The sequence below is a fragment of the Stegostoma tigrinum genome, chromosome 9 (assembly GCF_030684315.1).
Source record: "Stegostoma tigrinum isolate sSteTig4 chromosome 9, sSteTig4.hap1, whole genome shotgun sequence".
In the NCBI taxonomy this organism is placed as follows: domain Eukaryota; kingdom Metazoa; phylum Chordata; class Chondrichthyes; order Orectolobiformes; family Stegostomatidae; genus Stegostoma; species Stegostoma tigrinum.
The window spans coordinates 79,699,289-79,721,218 of record NC_081362.1 but is presented as its reverse complement, the minus strand read 5'-3'; the positions used below and the strand labels follow the sequence as shown (position 1 = coordinate 79,721,218).

Below are 21,930 nucleotides of genomic sequence, written 5' to 3'. Positions count from 1 at the left end.
CACACTGTAGGTAATCTAATCTAAAAACAGAAGTTCAAGGTCATTTTTAACAGACAGAGCATCGGCGTTCTGCAAAACGGTAACCCATCTGTGTCTCATCTCCCCAATGATTGTGTGCAGCAAATATAGTAGACTAGATTGAAATGAAGTGCATGCTTTACCTGGAAGGTATGTCTGAGGCCTTGGATAGTGAGGAGGGAGGAAATAAAAAGGTAACTGTTGCATTTTTTGTGATTGCATGGGAAGATGCTGTAGGGTTGTGTGGAGAAGGAGTGGTCCATGGTGTCCTTGAAGGAATGGCCCTTGTGGAATGCTGGCAAGGGATGAAAGTGTGTGCCTAGTGGTGGTATCTTCCAAGAGATGGCAAAAATAGCAGCTCATGATCCTTTGGATGTGAAAGCTAGTGGGGTGGAAAGTGACGATCTTTTGTCAGGGAGAAGGAAAAGGGTGAGGGTAAAAGAGCAGGAAATAGGTCAGACATTGCTGAGGACCCCAGTGACTATGGCAGCTGGGAATTCTCAGTGAAGGAAAAGGTGACGTTTCTGAGTTCCTCTTGCAGAAGATGGCATCATAACAAAGGCCATTGTTTTCCTGCAACATTCAAATATTTAGTCAAATGTCTAAATATGACACTGGTCAGATAATCTGTTTTTGTGCTGTCCATTAAGAGACAAATACTGACCAGATCACCAGGAACACTGCTCCCCTTCGTCTCTTAAATAATACATCCACTTGACGGGCCCTAATGCAGCAGCTCCAACAATGCAGCATACCCACAGTACTGTACTAATGATCAGTCTAGATTTTCGTATTCAAGTATCTTGGGATGGGAATTGAATCCACTTCCAAAGGCGAGAATAGCACCAAATTGTGCCAGGGCAGACACACTCAAAATTGCTGGGCACTAGCACTGAGACAGCTCAAGCATCCCCCTTTCAGGTATTTAGCTGGTAGCTAGCAAGGCTCAAAAACAGTAGCAGTAGCAGTAGTGTTCCCCCCCCCCCCCCCACGTGGGCAATGGGACCTCCAAGCGACACTCGGTCCCCTATCTCTTGCTCTTTCTATCGTACCTTAGTCCCTCCGAGCTGCCGCACGAGGTCCAGCGTGAACTCTTCGCCTGTACCCTCTCCATCACGACGTTGCGACTCGCCGCGATCGGCCCTTTCCTCCTCGTCGTCCTCTTCTTCGGGATTTTCCAACAACGTCTCAGGATCGATCGCCACGGCCGCCATGTCGTTCATCGCTGCCCGTACGCATGCGCAGCTCAGGACCTGTCAAAGACGTAAAACTAATTAATTTTTTAAAAATGAGCAAACGAATAAGAGCAAACATTCACAAGTAATAATAAATATTTATACATAGTTCCTGCCTATACCATGAAATACATATAAATGTCAATGTATTGATCATTGTTTATAGCATCTGACCTGGAAGGAGAGAGGGGTGATAGGTCGACGGTGAAAGGTTGTGGCTCTGTGGATTGCTGTGAACCTCGTCATTTAGTGAGATTAGATGAGGGAATGATAAAACTGTGTACGATGAGGTTCTTTTCTGGAATAAAACATTTATGTAGCGGAGTGTCCTCCTACATTTCTAAAAAAGGCTCTCCAGGTATAAACTGTGCAGTAAATCCTCAGGTTGCCAAGTGATGACAGATTTTTCTTTCAGTCCCTCGTATTACTAGTTTGTATGTTATTTTTTAAAAAACTCCATGTGTTTAATTGCAGTCGCATTAATGTTGCTGATCGTATGTATCATTCTGAATATTTGATGGTTATGGAAAGCTCAGGTTATATGTTTCTACTAAAAATGAGGAGAGTTGTTTCAATCATGATCTTAACGCTGAAGGTTAGGTTAAGGAGAAATTGTCAGTTCTCCCAGCCTTAATACAAAAACAATCCCGTTCCTCGTACTCGAAATACAACAAAACTGACGATTTCTAGATTCTGATCTCTTTTAGTTGCTCAGATTGTGAGAAACAACTATACTTAATGTACAGTTAAACTGTTGCATTGGCTTAAATTGTCATGTTACTAAAATGTTTGTTGCATTTGACTGGAACATTACTTCAATCATCTTTTCCATTTCTTGCAGATTGGCTGGCCCATAATCGTGCACAATGGATAAGATTATGTTCCAGGACATCAGAAATTATAAAAGAAAGCAATCAAGATAGTATGATACTAAAGCACCTGATTTTAAAAATAAAATCAACAGGCCCGATTTCAGTCGCAGAATATATGAGAGAAGTTTTAACCAATCCTGTCACAGTATGTAATCCTCATTGACTGTTAAACATTGCAATGGCTGCTATTTTAATGCTACAAACTGGCCCACAAAAAACCCTTACCTCAGAGTTACAATGTTGTGAATTTCACTCCTATTTTAGGACCTGAGCACAAAACATCAAGGCTAAACTCCAGTGGAGATAGTGCTGCAGTGTTGGAGGTGCCAAAATTCAAATAAAACATTGTAAAAAATCAAATAATACTGGACCCCTTCTGGCTTCTTGGATAGATATAAAATGTATAGTGGCATTAATCGGAAGATGAATGGGGCCATTGTTCCCCATCCTGAATCAACTTCACAACATGTGTCCGTTTTCAGATGGTTGTTTGTGAAATCTTGTTGTATACAAATTGACTGATGTATTTCTTAAATTACAGTGATTACACACCAAAATACTTTGTCAGCAATAAAGTGTTACGAGACATGCGGACAGTATGAAAGGGTTTTGCTTTTTTTCTTATTTTTTTGTTTAGACTTGTATTGATAATTACTGAACAATCTTCTGCTCCTGCAATAAGCATACCGTATATGAAAACATAATTATGTAATACATCAAAGAGTGCCTTTTAATGGGTATTATTAACTGAAAATATTTGTAAAATCTATTCCAGGGATATTATCAACACAGGGATGTTCTAGGACCACAAGGAGACTTCATTACATCACCTGAAATTAGTCAGATATTTGGAGAAGTAAGTCTAACAGTGCATTGTATAATTGTTTTGATTCTGTAGAACCCTGAAAAATCAAAAACAAGAAAGCTATTTCCTTACTATTGCTAGTATAAAATAGATATGGTAGCAGAATAATTTTGATTGTCATAAATCAGGATTTAATTGAATAATTTTAAAGTGTAACCTATTATAGGATGGCCAGCAGCCTATGCATTACTAAAATTGACTGATACAAATTGTAATTATACTATGGTAATCACAGCTATGATTTATGGTGAAGTGGGAATTTTCCTCTTGCTTCCTTTAATTTCTCTAGGCCAATACTGAGTTCATGAGATGAATGGCCAGTACTACTGTCCAGTCAGCCAGTTGGATGTTGTTCGAACAGTATTGAAAAGGACCTGTGCTTCAGACTAGTTCATTTTCCTTTTATCCCACATCAAAGAAAGCTTTTACAAGATTTTTAAAACACTTGCTCAAGAGGATGTCAAAGCATGAAAGAGAGTTGGGTACTGATCCTTGAGCTAAATTCCAATCTTAACTGATATGGTGTGCCAAACTTTTAAAGTTTACCTCATATACATTGAAGTGTTTGACTGATATGGAAGGTACATTGCATAGTCAATAGGTAATGCTGCACTATTAAATTCACTGTAATTAGTTAATTCCTGTATTTACATTTCACTAGTTAAATTAAACAGTTATCTTAAGTATTTTTTCTCCCCCATCCCAAGCTACTTGGAGTGTGGTGTGTAAGCGAGTGGATGGCTGCTGGCAAACCAAAAACATTTCAACTAGTAGAACTTGGGCCTGGCAGGGGTACTTTAGCAAGTGATGCTCTAAGGGTAAGATATCAATTACTTCTTGGTTTTATAACTTTTCAAACCTAGATACCAAAGTGTGAATTTTCCTATGATTTCTATCTTGTCTCAAGTGCATTTACACATTATGATAGAATATAGAATACTGGTTTCTCCTTTTAGAATTTTCATTCAAAAATTACACTGTTATAACTTAACCATGTTTGACAATTGTGAAAGTACTTGAAAACTTCTACACTGGTAACTATTGTATTATTACAAGAAAAAATAAGGAAAGATATTTAACAGTTTAATTTCAGAATTATCAAAGATATAATGCTCGTTGTTTTCATCATCACACTAACAATGTCAATAAATTTAGCCAGGCTAAGATTACTTTTATGGATAATCCTTTTTTATTATTTTAGTTAAATGCAGTTTTTCAGATTTAAAGAATGCACATTTGAGACTCGGCATTTTCTTTCCTTCTTGCTATGAGGCATGAGGAATTTGTAAATGTTGAAAAGTTCACTAATAACAATGATATACAAAATCTCTTGCCTGTCTAAGAGCAGTGCAAGAGTTGGTGACGTTGTGGAAATCTACCACTGTCCTTCTGTTAGTTTTTAAAAAAAATATACATATAGAAAATGTTGACCACTGCCAAATTCAGAACCAGAGGGTCAAAATCATGTGGCAATTAACTCACTTCTGATCCAACTCTCAAGCCATTATCTATATGATAAAGAGATAACAAGGTATACAGCTGGATGAACACAACAGGCCAAGCCTGTTATATTTTACCTCTTCTCACCCGCTTTCCTACAAAATGCCATCCCCATTCCCAATTCCTTCGCCTCCACCGCATCTGTTCCTGAGATGAGGCATTTCACTCCCAGACTTCCCAGATGTCCTCATTTCTTGAGGACTGTAACTTCCCCTCCACAGTGGTCAAAAACACCTTCAACCATGTCTCTCACATTTCCCGCAATTCATCCCTCACACCCCCTCCCGCAGTAGCAACTAAAACAGAATCCTCCTTGTCCTCACGTACCACCCTACCAACCTCTGGATCCAATGCATCATCCTCTGGCACTTCCGCCATCTGCAATCTGACCCCACTACCAAAAACATTTTTCCCTCCCCACACTTATCTGCCTTCCGAGGGGACCACTCTCTCTGTGACTCCCTTGCTGGCTCCACACTTCCCACCAGCCCCCACCACCCCCGGCACATTTCCCTGCAACCACAGGAAGTGCTACACTTGCCCCCACACCCCTCATCCCCATCCCAGGCCCCAAGAAGACATTCCGCATCAAACAGATGTTCACTTGCACATCTGCTAATGTGGTATACTTTATCTGCTGTTCCTGATGTGGCCTCCTCACATTGGGAAAACCAAGCGGAGGCTTAGAGATTGCTTTCTGGAACACCTGTGCTCAGTTCACGACAAACGACTGCACCTCCCCGTCGTGAACCATTTCTACCCTCCCTCCCATTCCGCAGACGACATGTCCATCCTGGGCCTCCTCTAGCTCACAAGCTTCAAAATCTCCTCCCCCGACCGCATCCCAAAACCGGTCCAGCTCGTCCCTGCCTGCCTAACCTGTCCGTCCGTCCTTCCACCAATGCACTCTTTCTACCTCAAGCCCCACCCCTACCTCCTACCTATCAGCCTCATCCTTAACCTCTCCATCTTCCCTGGACTGACCTATCCCCACCCTAACTCCCCACTTACACTCACACTCACCTTTACTGGTTCCATCTCCACCTCTGACTTGTCTGTCTCCTCTCCGCCTATCTGTTCCTTTATCTATCTTCCATCTGCCTCCCCCCTCCCTCTATTTATTTCAGAATCCCCTTCCCCTTCCTCATTTCTGAAGAAGGGTACAGATCCGAAATGTCAGCTTTCCTGCTCCTCTGATGCTGCTTGGCCTGCTGTGTTCATCCAGCTCTACACGTTGTTATCTCAGATTCTCCAGCATTGGCAGTTTCCACTATCTCTCCTCATTTACATGATACAGTTTGACAATACTAATTGTTGTGGTAGAAGAATTATCCAATGAACAAAGTCTGAATTTACTGGGTGTGCATTCTTTGTAGTTTAGAAAAATGAGAGGAGATCTCATTCAAAATTCTTACAGAGACTTACAGTGTAGTTGGAAGAGAACGTTTCTACTGATTGTTCTGAGGCAACGTGCCTTGATTCTGGACCAAAGGATAGACCTTTAGGATTGAGATGAAAATTTTGTTTTCCACTCAATAGTAGTAATTCTTTGAGACAACGACCAGGATGCCACTACACGATCGGCAGCCATGAAGCCTCCAACAGGAGAGTACTAGACTAAAGATGTGTACGTGACTTGCAATTACAGAGCAACATATCTGTTTTTCTGTTAAGTCAATTTTCAAATAAATTGAATAGATGCTCTTTACCAAACCAGAATGAGAGTGGTAGTTCTGTGGAAAAGAATAGAGCACATGAATATAACATTTACCACCACAGAGTTTTCTCAAAATTATCCACTTCATGAGATTCCCAGAGGCCAGTGAAATCTTAAGGATTCTTCATTTTTAATGGGAAACTCCAGTTTTTCTAAAGGGATTAGGGATAACAATAAATATTTAAATAGTGATGATAAAATGAAGGAAGGGACAAGATTATGGAGGGACAGTTAATAAATTCGCAATCTTTGTTTTATATTTTTGTACTTCCTTTTAAATAAAGAGATTATTTGAATTGCCATTTATTTTAAATACACTTCTTATAGAAAACTTCTCATTTTAACAATTAACCTGTATTTATACAATTAGGTTTTCAGCCAACTTCATTCTGTGCTGAAGGACTCTGAGATTTCAGTGCATTTAGTTGAGGTGAGCCCTAAGCTTAGCGAAGTTCAGGCGCAGCTTCTGACTGAAGGAGAGCACCATTTACTACACGATCCAAATGGTGCAATTTATAAAACAGGTACAACCAAAACAGGACTTCCAATCTCCTGGTACAAGGATCTACAGGATGTGCCTAAAGGTGAGACCACTCAATAAATTAAGTAAAATAAAGAAGAAGAAAACTTGCAACATAATGAAAGAAAATAGAAAAATTAAATGTTTGGGGCATACTTTACCAAGGAAATGTGATGCCTGGGACACACTATAAACATCATCTTTGCAATGGTGTATCTTAAACAGATGAAGTTGCTTTAGTATGTTCTAATTTATAAATTGTTCTGAAGTCTATCTACTTCATTTATTTTCATAAATTTGGTTATAGTTTTTATTTACTACATTTATTAGGTTCAAATTGCTGCATTTTCACAGTATCTTTACAAATATATCCTGAAAATTAGATGCTCCGGGTATAATGGTGGTTTCATAATGATTCTACTGTATTCTAATCATATACAGTTGACTGTGTACTTATAGTTACCCATCCTTAACAAGAAACTTTTCATCAGAATTGTGTTCTCACCTTTTAACCCTGTCTATTATTAGCTGGATGGATGAGTGCAATTGCTTGTTTATTTGTAATTCAACACGGTTAGAGAGAAAGATCATCCTTTAACTGCAGAGATAGTAGGAACTGCCGATGCTGGAGTCTGAGATAACAAGGTATAGAGCTGGAGGAACGCAGCAGGCCAGGTGGCATCAGAGGAACAGGAAAGCTGACGTTTTGGGCCTGGACCCTTTTTCAGAAGAAGAATCCAGACTCAAAATGCCAGATTTCCTGCCCCTCTGATGCTCCCGGGCCTGCTGTGTTCATCCAGCTCTACACCTTGTTATCCTTTTACTATAGTTGCTTGAAAGATTATTATCAATTGTAAAATATTGCTGGAATCGAGAAATGGATGTTCTGCTTTATTAAAATGTGAATATGTGTCAGTCTCCATTCCTTTCTTTTTCAGAATTCAGCTTTTATATTGCGCATGAGTTTTTTGATGTACTTCCAATACACAAGTTTCAGGTAAAACGTCAAATTTGGCATGCTACTGATAATACTGGCCTGTTTCTGTTTCACACCTTTGTTTCCTCACTTCATTTCTTTGACCAAGAAATAGCCTTCTTCACCTAAGGGGTGTAAATGGAGTCATTCAGGATGATACATTTGATAGAAATTTTCCACTGAACCTCAGAGGTTCAAAGCAACTGAAAGCTTTTTCTTAAAACAAACCAAGAAGAATTATTGTGAGATTCAAACTTTTTTTAAACTGAAGTCATCTACATGCTTAGTATCCAAGAATTACAACATTTGCGTTAAACTTGTTTCCCTATATAAATGAACTTGCAAATGATACAGGCAAGTTTGGTCTTGACGTCAGCTGATGTTGTGCCGTTTTAAAGGAAACTAGCTAAAATAGGACATAGAACACTACTGCGCAGTACAGGCCCTTCAGCCCTCGATGTTGCGCCGACCTGTGAAACCAAACAGAAGCCCGTCTAACCTACACTTTTATTATCATTATTATCCATATGTTTATCCAGTGACCAATTAAATGCCCTTAAACTTGGCGAGTCTACTACTGTTGAAGACACGGCATTCCACGCCCTTACTACTCTCTGAGTAAAGAACCTACCTCTGACATCTGTCCTATATCTATACCCTCTCAATTTAAAGCTATGTCTCCTCATGCTAGCCATCTCCATCCGAGGAAAAGGCTCTCACTATCCACCCTATCTAATCCTCTGATCATCTTGTATGTCTTCTTCACCTAAGAGGTGTAAATGGAGTCATTCAGGATGATACATTTGATCGAAATTTTCCATTGATCCTCAGAGCTTCAAAGCAACTGAAAGCTTTTTTTCTTAAACAAACCAAGAAAAATTATTGTGAGATTCAAATATCCCTTGCCATGCTGAAGTACTTTTTAAAAACTGAAGTCAACTACATGCTTAGTATCCATCTTGCAGATGACTGCATTTTCGACTACCATGAAAATCTTGTATTTCTGAAACTCTGGCCTGAAATTTACTGCAGAAAGTGGCAGTGAAGGTACAGAACTTCAAGTCAACCTGAACTATTTCTGCATCAAGCAAAATTGGGATGTTTTCTGATTTGCACATAGAATCCCTACCATGTGAAAACAGGCCATTTGGCCCAGTGAGTCCACACCATCCCTCCGAAGACATCCCACCCAGACCCATTCCCCTAACTCTGCATTTCCCTTGTCTAACCCACCTAATCTAAACATCCATGGGCACTATGGGCAATTTAGCGTGGCCAATCCACCTACCCTGCACATCTTTGTCTGTAGGAGGAAACTACAACACCTGGAGGAAACCCATGCAGACACAGGGAGAACATGCAAACTCCACACAGACAGTCGCCTGAGGGTGGAATCGAACCCAGGTCCCTGGTGCTGTGAGGCAGAAGTGCTAACCACTGAGCCACCAAGCCACCTCAAGCAGTTCTATGGTTCATGGAGACACTGCCCACATACCTGAGTTACAGATGATTTTCACTAGTGGAGTATCCAAAATGCAACTTTAGATCTGCTAGGGGAAGGTTACAAATTGCTGTTACTCTTTGAAAGGTTAGGATATGCTTTTGGAGAGATAAGGTACTCTTTCAATATGGAACCTGTGGGACAGGGAAGGTGCCTTTGGGATTCTTAGAAGTGGACATGACTGTGTTCAAAGTAATACAGAAACTCTTTGAATGTGTCAAGAAAGTTAGCAAGAGAAGATAGGAAGAAGAGTAGCCCATTCAGCCTAACGGGCCCATGCTACCATTCTAGAAATGATTGATCATCTCTTAAACACTGTTCTCACCAAGGTGAGGTCTGACCAAGCTGCTATACAAGTGCAACAAGTTATCTTAACTTCTGCACTCCAATTCCCTTGAAATGAATGCCTTTCTAATTGTTTGCTGCACATGCACGCTATTTTTTAACTCCAGGAGAATCCTCAGATTGTCTTTGGATACCTGCACTTGGCAACCATTTAAGAATGACTTTTTCTACTAAAATGAACAACTTCATATTAATATTGTATCCTGCTGCCATGTTCTAGCTTATTTATTTAGCCTGTCCAATGCCCTATAAAGCCTTGCACATGTCTCACAAGTTATCTACTTTTAGACAAATTCCAAGCATAGACATTCTGATTAGTTCCATTTCAACCAACCACATACTATAAAACCTAGCCACCTTCAGGATGACCCTGTTTTTATATACATTTGAATAATCTTTTTGGGGCAAAGTAACAAAAACTGCATTGAAACAAAGTGTAAAAAAAAGGAACTAAACAAAATAACCAAAACAGCCTGTAGGCTGAGTAGTTGAGCACTCCTTTTGCAAACTGTTTGCAGGGGAATTGAGTGAGTAAACAATGCTGTCACCATTTGGGAAATCTCTGTTTCTTGCACCACTGCAATAGTGGAGACTGATGAGTGGTGAATAGTGAAAATCTTGCCTCTGAACAGACTCAAACCACTACCCTTTTATTTAATAAAACCCTGCTCTTGATATAATGCATTATACCTTTGCTTCAGAAGGGTAAGTTCTGACAAAATTCATGTGTTAATTTGCTTAGCATACAATAAAATATGAGCTGTATATTTTTAAAACTGAGTCATTATGCTTTTCAAATTCACACATGTTCACCACTTACAGAAAACAAAGCATGGCTGGCGTGAAATATTGATTGACATTGAGCCCAACTCCCCTGGAAAACTTCGGTTTGTTCTAGCACCTCATGCCACTTTGGCTTCCAAAACATTAATTCAGGTGAGTTTTTTTTTTAAAACGTTGCACCTGCGTGCATTGTGTTTGTTCATTTTTTAACAAACCAATTCAGTGAATTACTTCAAAACCCTTCTGCAAAAGGAAGTTTTGTGTCAAATGCACATTAAAGCTACAGCAGAAAAGTGGGAAAATCCCGGTAAGAATTCATGGTAGAAATGTCCAGTTTAAAAACAGTTGAAATGAAAAGCACCTGTACAGTCTTTTTTATTGCGTTTGTTGTAGAAAGAAGCAAAAAGGACTGGACCGGAAGCTGAACAATATCTCAGTTGGAAGTCTATCCCTAGTCTGTTGGAAGTTCTAAGGAAAGGTCACCGGACCTGAAACATTAACTCTGTTTTCTCCTCCACACATGCTGCCAGACCTGCTGAGCTATTCCAGCAACTTTGTTTTTGTTCCTCATAGTTCTGTTTGGTTAGCTTGTTTTTTTCATATCATACTGTGATGTGTCACTGTAATGGGCAAATATACCATACCACAAAGGTTGGCGATCATAGATTCTCCCGTAAAATTTCATTTTATGTCTTTCAGATTTTGATTAGTCATAGGGTTAAGCCGCTCAGCAAAGGCAAAACCCTCCAGTGACAGTGCACTTGAATAGCTTCTGGAGGCGTATGGAGGTGCTGGAGTGAATGACTATGAAATTAAAATTATATGTAAATAATTGAACAACATCAGAGCTGCACTTAGAATATTGACTATTGTGTGATCATGTATTTCTTTTAAAAGTTCTGTGATTGCTCTGATCTGTTAAAAGTAGGTAGTATAACTTCTCATATGTATATTAAAAGATAGAAAAGCCCTAATCAAACCTTTCTACTGCAGGTATAAAAGCAGAAAGTTTTGGCTAAATTCAGCAGACCTGGTAGCATCTGTGGAAAGAGAAACAGAATTAATATTTTGAATGAAATGTTTCTTCATTGTCTCTGCACTTCTGTCATGGAGAAGATCAAATGGGCATTTGCTTCTCAGACTTAGTGAAGTCATTGTACACGTTCACCAGTTTCTGACAAATGTCTGGGGAGGCATTTATCACCAGACTATTAATCCAGAGACTTGGCTAATATTCCGGGGGTCTGGGTTTGAATTATGTCACAGCATTTAAACTCAATTAAAAATGTCTTGAATTAAAAATCTCCTAATGACTATGAAACCATTGATGATTGTCAGAAAAAAACATCTTCTTCACTAATGTCCTTCAGGGAAGGAAATCGGCCGTCCTGAACTATCTGCGTGACCCCAGACTCTCGTCAATGTGGTTGACTCTCAACGGCTCTCTGAAATGGCCTAGCAAGCCATTTCAGTTCAAGGGCATTCGGGATAGGCTATAAATTCTAGCGAGCCCATGATGCCCATATCCCACGTGTGAATAAAATGTGTGTGTAAGGGAAAAGATTCCTTCAATACGTCAGGCAATAGGCATCATTATTTTACTGGTACCTGTTCAGAAATTTTAAAAACCTGTTTAGGAAGCTGAAATATGCCACTTCTATTCAGTGTTTCTTCTTTGGTCCTGTAGTAGAAGTCTTTAATTTTCTTTCCAAGCAGAGAGATGATGAAAGAGACCATATAGAGATATGTCCTGAGGCTGGTATCATTGTTCAGAATCTGGCCACCCGAATCACTGAAGATGGGGGAGCAGCACTAATAGCAGATTATGGCCATAATGGAACAAAAACTGACACATTTAGAGTAAGTTCAATTAAACATATTCCTAACAAATCTGCAGTGTTCATAAATCTCCTGTCGAACTACTGATACCCAGCTATCTGCAACAGAGCAATTCATTTTCTTTACAGGCTTGTATTATATCGTTATTAAATATGGATTTTTGTACTATGAGTTTCATACTTTGAATTCTATAGAATTTAAATAAAAATGGGGAATGTGATAGATTTATGCTTAAAATTGAGTCACCAGCCGTTAAATTTAAATCAGACTCCTGACTGCACTGTGGAAAACAAGTTAAGTTTTATAATAATGTATCTTAACTCTCCAAATGACATACATCAAACTGTGGTACTCAGTACCAATATTAACAGGTGCATGGTTTGTTTGGGTGGCGTTTCCTGATTTTCAGGTCTCTATGCCCCCATGGCCTCAGCTAGCCATAGAGGGGTTAACATTGACCCCAATGTGACTAAATATAGAAGAGTACAGTGTGGAAACACAGAAAATAGGTGCAGGAGTAGGCCTTTCAGCCCTTCAATTTTGCACCACCATGGCTGATCATGCAATCTCAGTGTCCCATTCCTGCTTTCTCTTCCAAACCACTTGATCCCTTTAGCTGCAAAGGCCACAGTCAGCTCCCTCTTGAATATATCCTGAATGGCTTACCCTTCATTCTTAGACTGTGACCTTCTGGACTTCCCCAACATTGGGAACATTCTTCCCGGATCTAGCCTGCCCAGTCTCACCAGGCTTTTATATGTTTCTATGACATTCCATCCCCTCCCCAATCAGGATATTAACTTGTCCCATCAAGTAAATAAATGTTTTTCAAAATACAGTACTCCCTTGGGCTAACTATGATGTTTTCAATGGACATTTCATAAATTAAATGTTCTCATAGCTGTAGGTTTGTTTGTAATTTCATTTGGAGACGCTTGACATACTTTTGCCACTGAAGAGATTCACTACTATCACTGAGAGGACAGCGATTCTGTATTCACCGCCAAAAGGAATTAGTCCTTATTATTTTCCAAAATTATTTAAAAATTTGCATTTTAATTAAACCCACTATGGTGATAAATGGTTTTAAGTCTTCCAGGTTTATGTAGTAGTAAACTGTTGCTGTGTGATTCTGAAAGATTTCTTGGCATTTCACTATTTTGACTTGGTGAATCACAAATAGTAATCTCGAGAGATCCCTTTGAAATTTCATGTTGACCTTTTTGAGTATTTACTGGCAATATCAGTGCAATGTGACATTACTGTTTCTCTACACAGTTTCTGATACACTGCTGATCTAATGCCATCTTACATTTCAAAGTGTCAGGGTGAATGGATTTGTTGAAATGAGGCATGTACAGAATCATACTGAGTCAGTGAAGTATTGATTTGCTGTATCCCATCCTGGAAGCACAATAAACAGAAAGATGTTACTGATTTTGTATTTTCACAGAAGTCTCAGCTAAACAAAAATATCAATTTACAGAATAGTGTAAGATATTAATAATTCCTTCTCGAATTGTCAATTTTTTTTGGAAAGGGCAGTCTTTTTAAGCAAAATTTAAAAGTAGCAGTGTTGACATTCAGCAGTTTACAGGATTTGTGAAAAGATTGAGCACAATGGTTGCTTACAGCTCATTGGCTTTAAAGATGTGCCATTCACATGGTTTCCTTTACAAAAATAATTCAATCCCAGTTAATTGAATTCCATCAAAAAGACTTTTCATCAATTGAGTGCATATTGTCTTTTTATTTTCTGAATTATAAATGACTGAATCAACTTTTTCATGTGGTTGCTTCTATAAATAATCACTCAAGTACAGATAGATAAAAGCCCAAGATTTACTCTTGACTTAAAAGGTAACCTTGAAGATAATATTATGCATATATTTCTGTACCATTTATGATTTGTTCCATCTAAAACATTTAGGTGCAGAATTTTCAGTATGTGTTTAACAACCTTTTCTTAATGTTTTTATGCTTAATAACCATTATTTGTAAAGGGTTTTCGTGGACATCAGCTACATGATGTGCTCACAGCACCTGGAACTGCAGACTTGACAGCAGATGTTGATTTCAGCTACCTTCGGCAAATGACAAAGTGTAAAGTGACTTCGCTAGGACCAATTCCACAGCATGAGTTTTTGAAGAATATGGGCATTGATGTGAGACTTCAGGTATGATGTTACCAGCACCAGTATAATTTTCTATTTGTCTGTCTTCATGTTAGTCTGTTCCTGTCTTTGATTTGGTTTAAAGCCGTAAATCAAATGATTTTCTCATGAGCTGTCATTGTCAATTTAAATGGTTGAAATTTCAAATTGAGGTTGTGGTCTCCATGAGAGGATCAAAAGTGTTCTCATATTTATGCAATTTACTTTTGGCCTTTTTTGACTTACTAGGACATTACTGTGTAGCTTTACATAAAAAATGTTTTTTGCAACAGAAGCACAGATTTATTTGGAGAGCTGAAGGAGCATATCAGATATTTTCAACAAGTGATTTGAATTCAGAGATCACTTCCCAAGATGTACAATACTATTAATGATAATTGTATCTTTTCCTGACCTTATGCTATGTAAATTAGTTTCTGTTTCCTAAACCTGAACCATTACTGCAGTCAAAGTTGATTGCATTTTGCAGTAACTTGGGAATGAAATTTTTATATTAAGAAATGACTGCTTTTTGTCCTACTTCAGTTTTTCCTCTTGTTCCAAAATTTCTAGATCATCTCAATTAGTGCAGTTTCACGGTTTCCTTATCAGAATTTCTCAGCAGTGGGATTAGGGCAATGATAGATAACAAGGTAGCGGCAAGAGACTAGGGAATGACAGCCCTGCATGTCCTAATTTCACCCAAGGGTCATCGAAGCAAACTTTCCAGCAGGTGTATTTTCAGCATCAAGAACCTAATTGATATTCTATAATGTGGAGAGACAGCAGTAAACTTGAACAAGTATCACTGCTGAGCTTATTCAGCCCAAAAATTCATCCAACTTGAAACTTTGTTCTGTAAGGCTCCGTTATATTCAGTGAGATGGTTACCTCTGTATCATGGCTAATTCTACTTCTGGACAGCATATTGTTTTACAACCCTGTGTTGTGAATTTTAATCAAAGTCAGCCTTTTGAATTTTTTTTCTATTTATAAACTGTTATTTTAATCAAAATTACAGTGGAGTATTCCCTCCTAGAATAGCATTCTAGTCATTTGCACGAACATTTTTTAAAAAAACTCTTCCTAATGTATGTTTGTCTAATTCCTTTATTCATTTGAATCATAGAATCCCCACAGCGTGGGGACAGGCCATTCATCCAACAAGTCCACACCGACCCTTCTGAACAGCATCCCACCCAGATCCTATTTCTGTAATCCAACATATCCCATGTAAAATGCACCTAGCCTACACATCTCTGAACACTATAGGCAATTTAGCATGCCGAAATCACCTAACTTGCACATTTTGGACTGTGGGAGGAAACCGATGAAGAAGTCGAGGGCGGGTAGGAGGCCTGGGGGTGGTGTCCAGGAGGTAGGAGGAGGCAACCTACCCTCCCTCGACCTCTTCATCTCCAACTGCCGTCAAGACATCAACCGCCTCAACCTCTCCACCCCTCTCGCCCACTCCAACCTCTCCCCTGCAGAACGTGCAGCCCTCCACTCCCTCCGCTCCAAATCCAAGCTCACCATAAAACCCGCAGACAAGGGAGGCGCAGTTGGAGTATGGTGCACTGACCTCTACATTGCGGAGGCCAGACGCCAACTTTCCGACACCAACTCCTACCACCCCTGGATCATGACCCCACCCCCGAGCACCAAACCATTCACAACCTCGTCACCTCAGGTGACCTCCCACCCACAGCCTCCAATCTCATTGTTCCCCCAACCCCGCACTGCCCGCTTCTATTTCCTACCCAAAATCCACAAACCTGCCTGCCCTGCCTGCTGCTTCCCCACTGTACTCATCTCCACCTATCTGGACTCCATTTTCTCACCCTTGGTCCAGGAACTCCCCCACCTACGTCCGTGACACCACCCACGCCCTCCACCTCCTCCAGAACTTCCAATTCCCTGGTCCTCAACACCTCAGTTTCACCATGAACGTCCAGTCCCTATACACCTGCATTCCCCATGCAGATGGCCTAAAGGCCCTCCGCTTCTTCCTGTCCCGCAGGCCCGACCAGTCCCCCGCCACCGACACCCTCATCCGCCTAGCCGAACTCATCCTCACCCTCAACAACTTCTCTTTCGATTCCTCCCACTTCCTACAGACAAAGGGGGTGGCTATGGGTACCCACATGGGCCCAAGTTATGCCTGCTTCTTTGTAGGTTACGTGGAACAGTCCCTCTTCCACAGCGACACCGGCCCGAAACCCCACCTCTTCCTTCATTACATTGATGACTGATGACTGTATCGACGCCGCCTCGTGCTCCCAAGAGGAGCTCGAACAGTTCATCCAATTCACCAACAGCTTTCACCCCAACCTCAAGTTCACCTGGACTATCTTTAACACGTCCCTCACCTTCTTGGACCTCTCCGTCTCCACCTCAGACAACCACCTAGAAACCGATGTCAATTTTAAGCCCACCGACTCCTAGAATACACCTCCTCCCATCCACCTTCCTGTAAAAATTCCATCCCCTATTCCGAATTCCTTTGCTTCCACCGCATCTGCTTCCAGGATGAGGCATTCCACCCCGCACATCCCAGATGTCCTCATTCTTCAAGGAACGCAACTCCTCCCCCCCCCCGCAGTGTCTCCCGCATTTCCCGCAACTCATTCCTCGCATCCTGGCCCCGCAATAACCACCAACAGAGGATCCCCCCTCATCCTCACATACCTCCACCAACTTCCGTATACAAAGCATCATCCTCCGACACTTCCACCATCTACAATCTGACCCCACCACTAAAGACATTTTTCCATCCTCACCCTTATCTGCTTTCCGGAGAGACCACTCTCTCCAGGACTCCCTTGTCCGCTCCACACTCCCCCCTCCAACCCCACCACACCCGGCACTTTCCCCTGCAACCGCAGGAAGTGCTACACTTATCCCCACACCTTACCCCTCACCCCCATCCCAGGCCCTAAGATGACTTTCCACATCAAACAGATGTTCACCTTGCACATCTGCCAATGTGGTATACTGCATCCTCTGTACTGATGTGGCTTCCTTTACATTGGGGAAACCAAGCAGAGGCTTGGGGACCACTTTGCAGAACACCTACGTTCGGTTCGCGTGAAACAACTGAACCTCCCAGTCGCAAACCATTTTAATTCCCCCTCCCATTCTTTAGATGACATGTCCATCATGGGCCTCCTGCAGTGCCACAGTGATGCCACCCGAAGGTTGCAGACACAGCAACTCATATTCTGCTTGGGAACCCTGCAGCGTAATGGTATCAATGTGGATTTCACCAGCTTCAAAATCTCCCCTTCCCCCACTATATCCCAAAACCAGCCCAGCTCGTCCCCGGCTCCCCCACCTGTTCTTCCTCTCACCCATCCCCCCTCCTACCTCAAGCCACACCTCCATTTCCTACCTACCAACCTCATCCGGCCTCCTTGACCTGTCCATCTTCCCTGGACTGACCTATCCCCTCCCTGCCTCCACACCCATACTCTCCACCTATCTTCTCCTCTGTCCATCTTCGGTCTGCCCCCCCCCCCCCATTTATTTCAGAACCCTCAACTCATCCCCCTCTCTGATCAAGGGTCTAGGCCCGAAACGTCAGCTTTCCTGCTCCTAAGATGCTGCTTGGCCTGCTGTGTTCATCCAGCCCCACACCTTGTTATCTCGGATTCTCCAGTTCTCATTCTCTCTACTCCTACCTTGAAGCTGTTTCCTTCTCTAGGCTGGAGAGCCCCACCTAGTGGCAGTGGTTAGTCACTGCTTGAACTCTGTAGCTCCCTGCATTGACTACTGTCTGCCACTAGATGGAGCATGGGTTTAAAGGGGTGAGATTTTTCTGAAAATAGTGAAGATTCTGGAAATCTGAAACAAACCTAGAGAATGCTGGAGAAACTCAGTATGTCGGACAGCATCTGTGGAGAGAGAAACGAAATTAACATTTAGAGGTTGTAATGAATTCTTGAGAATATTTCTGGCTCTGGTCTGGTAAAGTGACAAGCATTTACGTGCATCAAGTCGAGTACAATTAAAAAGGAGCTGCCATGATGCTGACTACTAGTTACGTTTAATAATACAATACTGCAATTCAATTTTCAGTAAACTACTGAGCCCATTGAAACAAAATACTTAATGTTTTAGTATAGGTTCATCTCTTCAGATAAACTGAAGCCAGATCACAAGATATTTCTTACTACAGTATTCATTAATAGGAGTCAGTTACTTAGATGGCCAGTTCGCAATGCAGAGCGACGCCATCAGAGTGAGTTCAATTCCTGTAATGTCTGAGGTTACCATGAAGGATTTTCCTTCCCAACCTTTCCTCTCACCTGAGGTTTGGTGGCCTGCAGGTTAATCACAGCCATTCATTTCTGTCCAATGAGAGAGCAGCCTTATGGTCTAGTAGGACTGGCCACTTTATTTACTAATATAGACATGATAATATGGCAGCAGGCATCTCTGCAAAGATTCTACACTTGTCACAGTTCATTGCAGCTTAACTCAGACGTTCATCTACAGATTCGTTAAACCCTATCTCTAGACTTGGGATTTGGCTTATTTTACTGGCATGGCATTCTGTAGCCTCTAGACATTATGGAAGTGTTTATACATATAAATCTCATCATTCCCGTCTACTCTAGTGAAATATGTCCACAAATGTAGCAGCTATGTTCACTCTTTAACATACAAACAGCAAGTGAATCAGTGATCAGTTGATTTGTTTTGGTGATTGAGGACAGCACTTTGGCTAGGACACATGGAAAGCTTTTTGCACTGCTTCAAATGTTACCGTTGCATCTTTAACAGATACTTGTACAAGCAGATGCCCCGGTTTGAATTTCTTACTCAAAGGATGTCATCTCCAGCAACGCAGCATTCCTTTATTATTCCATGAAGTATCAATCATGGTTATGAATGCAAAACCAGAAATGAGGCATTCTGACTACATAGTGATTTTATAACAAAATAGTCATAAGAACAGAAGACACAGTAGTGGAAGTAAGGCCATTCGGCCCATCGAGTCCACTCCACCATTTAATCATGGCTAATGGGCATTTCAACTCCACTTATCTGCACTCTCCCCATAGCCCTTAATTCCTTGCGAGATCAAGAATTTATCAATCTCGCCTTGAAGACATTTAACGTCCCGGCCTCCACTGCGCTGCGTGGCACTGAATTCCACAGGCCCACCACTCTCTGGCTGAAGAAATGTCTCCTCATTTCCGTTCTAAATTGACTCCCTCTAATTCTAATGCTGTGCCCACAAGTCCCAATCTCCCCGCCTAACGGAAATAACTTCCCAGCATTCACCCTTTCTAAGCCATACCTTATCTTGTAAGTTTCTATTAGATCTCCCCTCAACCTTCTAAACTCTAATGAGTACAATCCCAGGATCCTCAGCCATTCATCGTACATTAAACCTACCATTCCAGGGATCATCCGTGTGAATCTCAGCTGGACACACTCCAGCGCCAGTGTGTCCTTCCTGAGGTGTGAGGCCCAAAATTGGACACAGTATTCTAAATGGGGCCTAATTAGAGCTTTATAAAGTCTCAGAAGCACACTACTGCTTTTATATTCCAGCCCTCTTGAGATAAATGACAAAGCCCTTGTGGATTGACTGAGATGGCCTGACGGGATGAAAGGTGCTAGATCAATCAATGTCTTTCCTTCAATACTTACCAACTATAAGCTTTTTATTATAGTCATTTTCACGTACACAAGAAAAATTTTGAGTAGCTTAGAAGTTGTGGGTGGGGGAGTTCAGAACTGGGGCTCATGTTTTTAAGATGAGAGGAGAAAGATATAAAAAGGACAGAAGGGGCAACTTGTTTTTTTACATGGAATGGGTCATGTGTGGAATGAACATCCAGATCAGATGCAGGTACAATTCCAACACTTAAAAGACATTTAAATAAGTACATGAATAGGAAAGACTTGGAGGGATATGGGCCAAGTGCAGGCATGTGTAACTAGTTTAGTTTGGGAATATGGTTAGCATGGACCGAAGGACCTTTTTCCATGCTGTATGACTCAGTACTTATCATCCCATGAAAACAAAATACTTCATAGTTTGTCACCAACCATTCTGTTCTCCTTCCAGGTACTGCTCAGGAATGCATCTGACCCAGCCACACACACAGATTTAATTGATTCCTATGATGTGATCATGAATCCTGAGAAAATGGGGAATCGATTCAAGTTTTTTGTTTTGTTGCCTTGTAATAGATTAATTTCAAGCCAAGATACAAAGAATATGAAACGTGGTCCAATGACATCACCTGTTGCAGGATTCAGTGAACTGCAGTTGTAAAGAAAGACATTAGCCTCACCTTGCTAGATAAAAAAGTATCAGGTTTTGGCTTGGTATCGTTGTTTGTAACATCAAAAACAGACAATTTGCACATATGCCAGCGGAAAAGTGCACCTTAACTTAGAGAATGAAAGGCAAACCTCTTCGTACCATGTAAATTCAAGACTCAAGCTTCATAAATTAAATTATTTTCCAATAATGATGCGGTTTGTGTTTTTAATATTACAAATTGTAGCTGTTATTCAAATAAACTAGTTAAATTGCATTTGTACATTCTACAGATGGTACACACTGCAGCCCTCAAATCCAATGGTTCAAGGAGTGTACACTGGCAGATTCTGTGGAATAATTGTACGTTGAGACGGTTTAATTTAGGTTGAGTAGCAATGAGTTAAAATAGTACATGACTAGGGGCACGAAGTGGAGAAACTTTAGCTTTATGAAACAGTGCATGTTGTTGTAACTACACCCTGCTTTTCTTAGTCTGAGAACTCACGTTGGGTAGATAGCAAAAAGCTAGAGCTCGCAGCACCTGTACACGCTTATCTTCACCGCATTCTGCTTCAATTAATGTATGCCTGGTTGCCTAAGTAATGATCTTGCTTTGCTAGACCTAAGTACAGTTGCATTTTGTTTAGCTTGTTTGTACCGCTGTATGAACTCTGCTTTTTTTATATGCTTGTCGGAGTCTTCAGAGCCTGACCTTTAGTCAGTGTTGACTCTCCGTGATATCACCAATAAAATCTCTCTGGCTCGATGGCCGAACCTGTGGTGTGTAATTAATTTAGTCTCTTCGACAATCTGGAATTGTCCGTAGGGTGCCTTTATGTATCTCCTCAATGTGTATATATACGGGAACCAAACAAATTGATTAAAAAGGGGTGAGAGAGGGATTCGCGTTTCCCTGGCCCGTGACCCACGTTGAGCTACCCTGATCCGATCTCCGGGAGACCGGAGAGAAGGGGCGGGCAAGACCACGAGATAACAAAGTGTGGAGCTGGATGAACACAGCAGGCCAAGCAGCATCTTAGGAGCACAAAAGCTGATGTTTCGGGCCTAGACCCTTCATCAGGCCCGAAACGTCCGCTTTTGTGCTCCTAAGATGCTGCTTGGCCTGCTGCATTCATCCACCTCCACACTTTGTTATCTCAGATTCTCCAGCATCTGCAGTTCCCATTATCACAGGCAAGACTACGTGTGGAAGGCAGAAACTCGTTGAGAAATCCTCAAGTGTATTATACCTAAACTATTAAGACAAAGGTGAGTCAAGGAGACTGAGGTATAAAGAGACCTCAGGGTTGGGAAAGGGTGAAT

The 21,930-nt window shown here is 41.1% G+C and overlaps 2 protein-coding genes across 4 annotated transcripts in view; one reads left to right on the top strand and one right to left on the bottom strand.

The window, feature by feature from the left end:
- cebpz (CCAAT enhancer binding protein zeta) overlaps positions 1 to 1,244 on the bottom strand; it is a 36,980-nt gene extending 35,736 nt beyond the window's left edge. For both annotated transcript variants that reach the window (XM_048535742.2, XM_048535743.2), the window contains exon 1: positions 1,071 to 1,244. In XM_048535742.2, coding sequence (XP_048391699.2) covers positions 1,071 to 1,241 — 171 coding nt within the window. In that variant the 5' untranslated portion in view covers positions 1,242 to 1,244. The remainder of the gene's footprint in view (positions 1 to 1,070) is intronic.
- Positions 1,245 to 1,453: 209 nt separating this feature from the next.
- ndufaf7 (NADH:ubiquinone oxidoreductase complex assembly factor 7) lies at positions 1,454 to 21,363 on the top strand. 2 transcript variants are annotated; one of them, XM_048535464.2, is made up of 10 exons: positions 1,454 to 1,611; positions 2,095 to 2,270; positions 2,901 to 2,981; positions 3,698 to 3,808; positions 6,578 to 6,791; positions 7,666 to 7,724; positions 10,372 to 10,485; positions 12,049 to 12,192; positions 14,175 to 14,348; positions 20,407 to 21,363. In XM_048535464.2, exons 1-10 carry the CDS (start codon positions 1,521 to 1,523, stop codon positions 20,614 to 20,616), a joined length of 1,374 nt encoding a protein of 457 aa, XP_048391421.1. In that variant the 5' UTR covers positions 1,454 to 1,520; the 3' UTR covers positions 20,617 to 21,363. The 2 variants fall into 2 exon arrangements, with proteins under 2 accessions (XP_048391421.1, XP_048391420.1); XM_048535463.2 differs by having other exon boundaries at positions 12,046 to 12,192.
- The last annotated feature ends 567 nt before the right edge of the window (positions 21,364 to 21,930 follow it).

What these genes read in the sequence shown, in the direction of transcription:
- ndufaf7 (XM_048535463.2), top strand. Translation starts at nt 1,521, where the DNA reads ATGATAAAACTGTGTACGATGAGGTTCTTTTCTGGAATAAAACATTTA. An exon ending in TTCTAAAAAAGGCTCTCCAG is followed by an intron (nt 1,612 to 2,094) that starts GTATAAACTGTG and finishes CATTTCTTGCAG; the next exon opens with ATTGGCTGGCCCATAATCGT. An exon ending in CTTCCAAAACATTAATTCAG is followed by an intron (nt 10,486 to 12,045) that starts GTGAGTTTTTTT and finishes TTTCTTTCCAAG; the next exon opens with CAGAGAGATGATGAAAGAGA.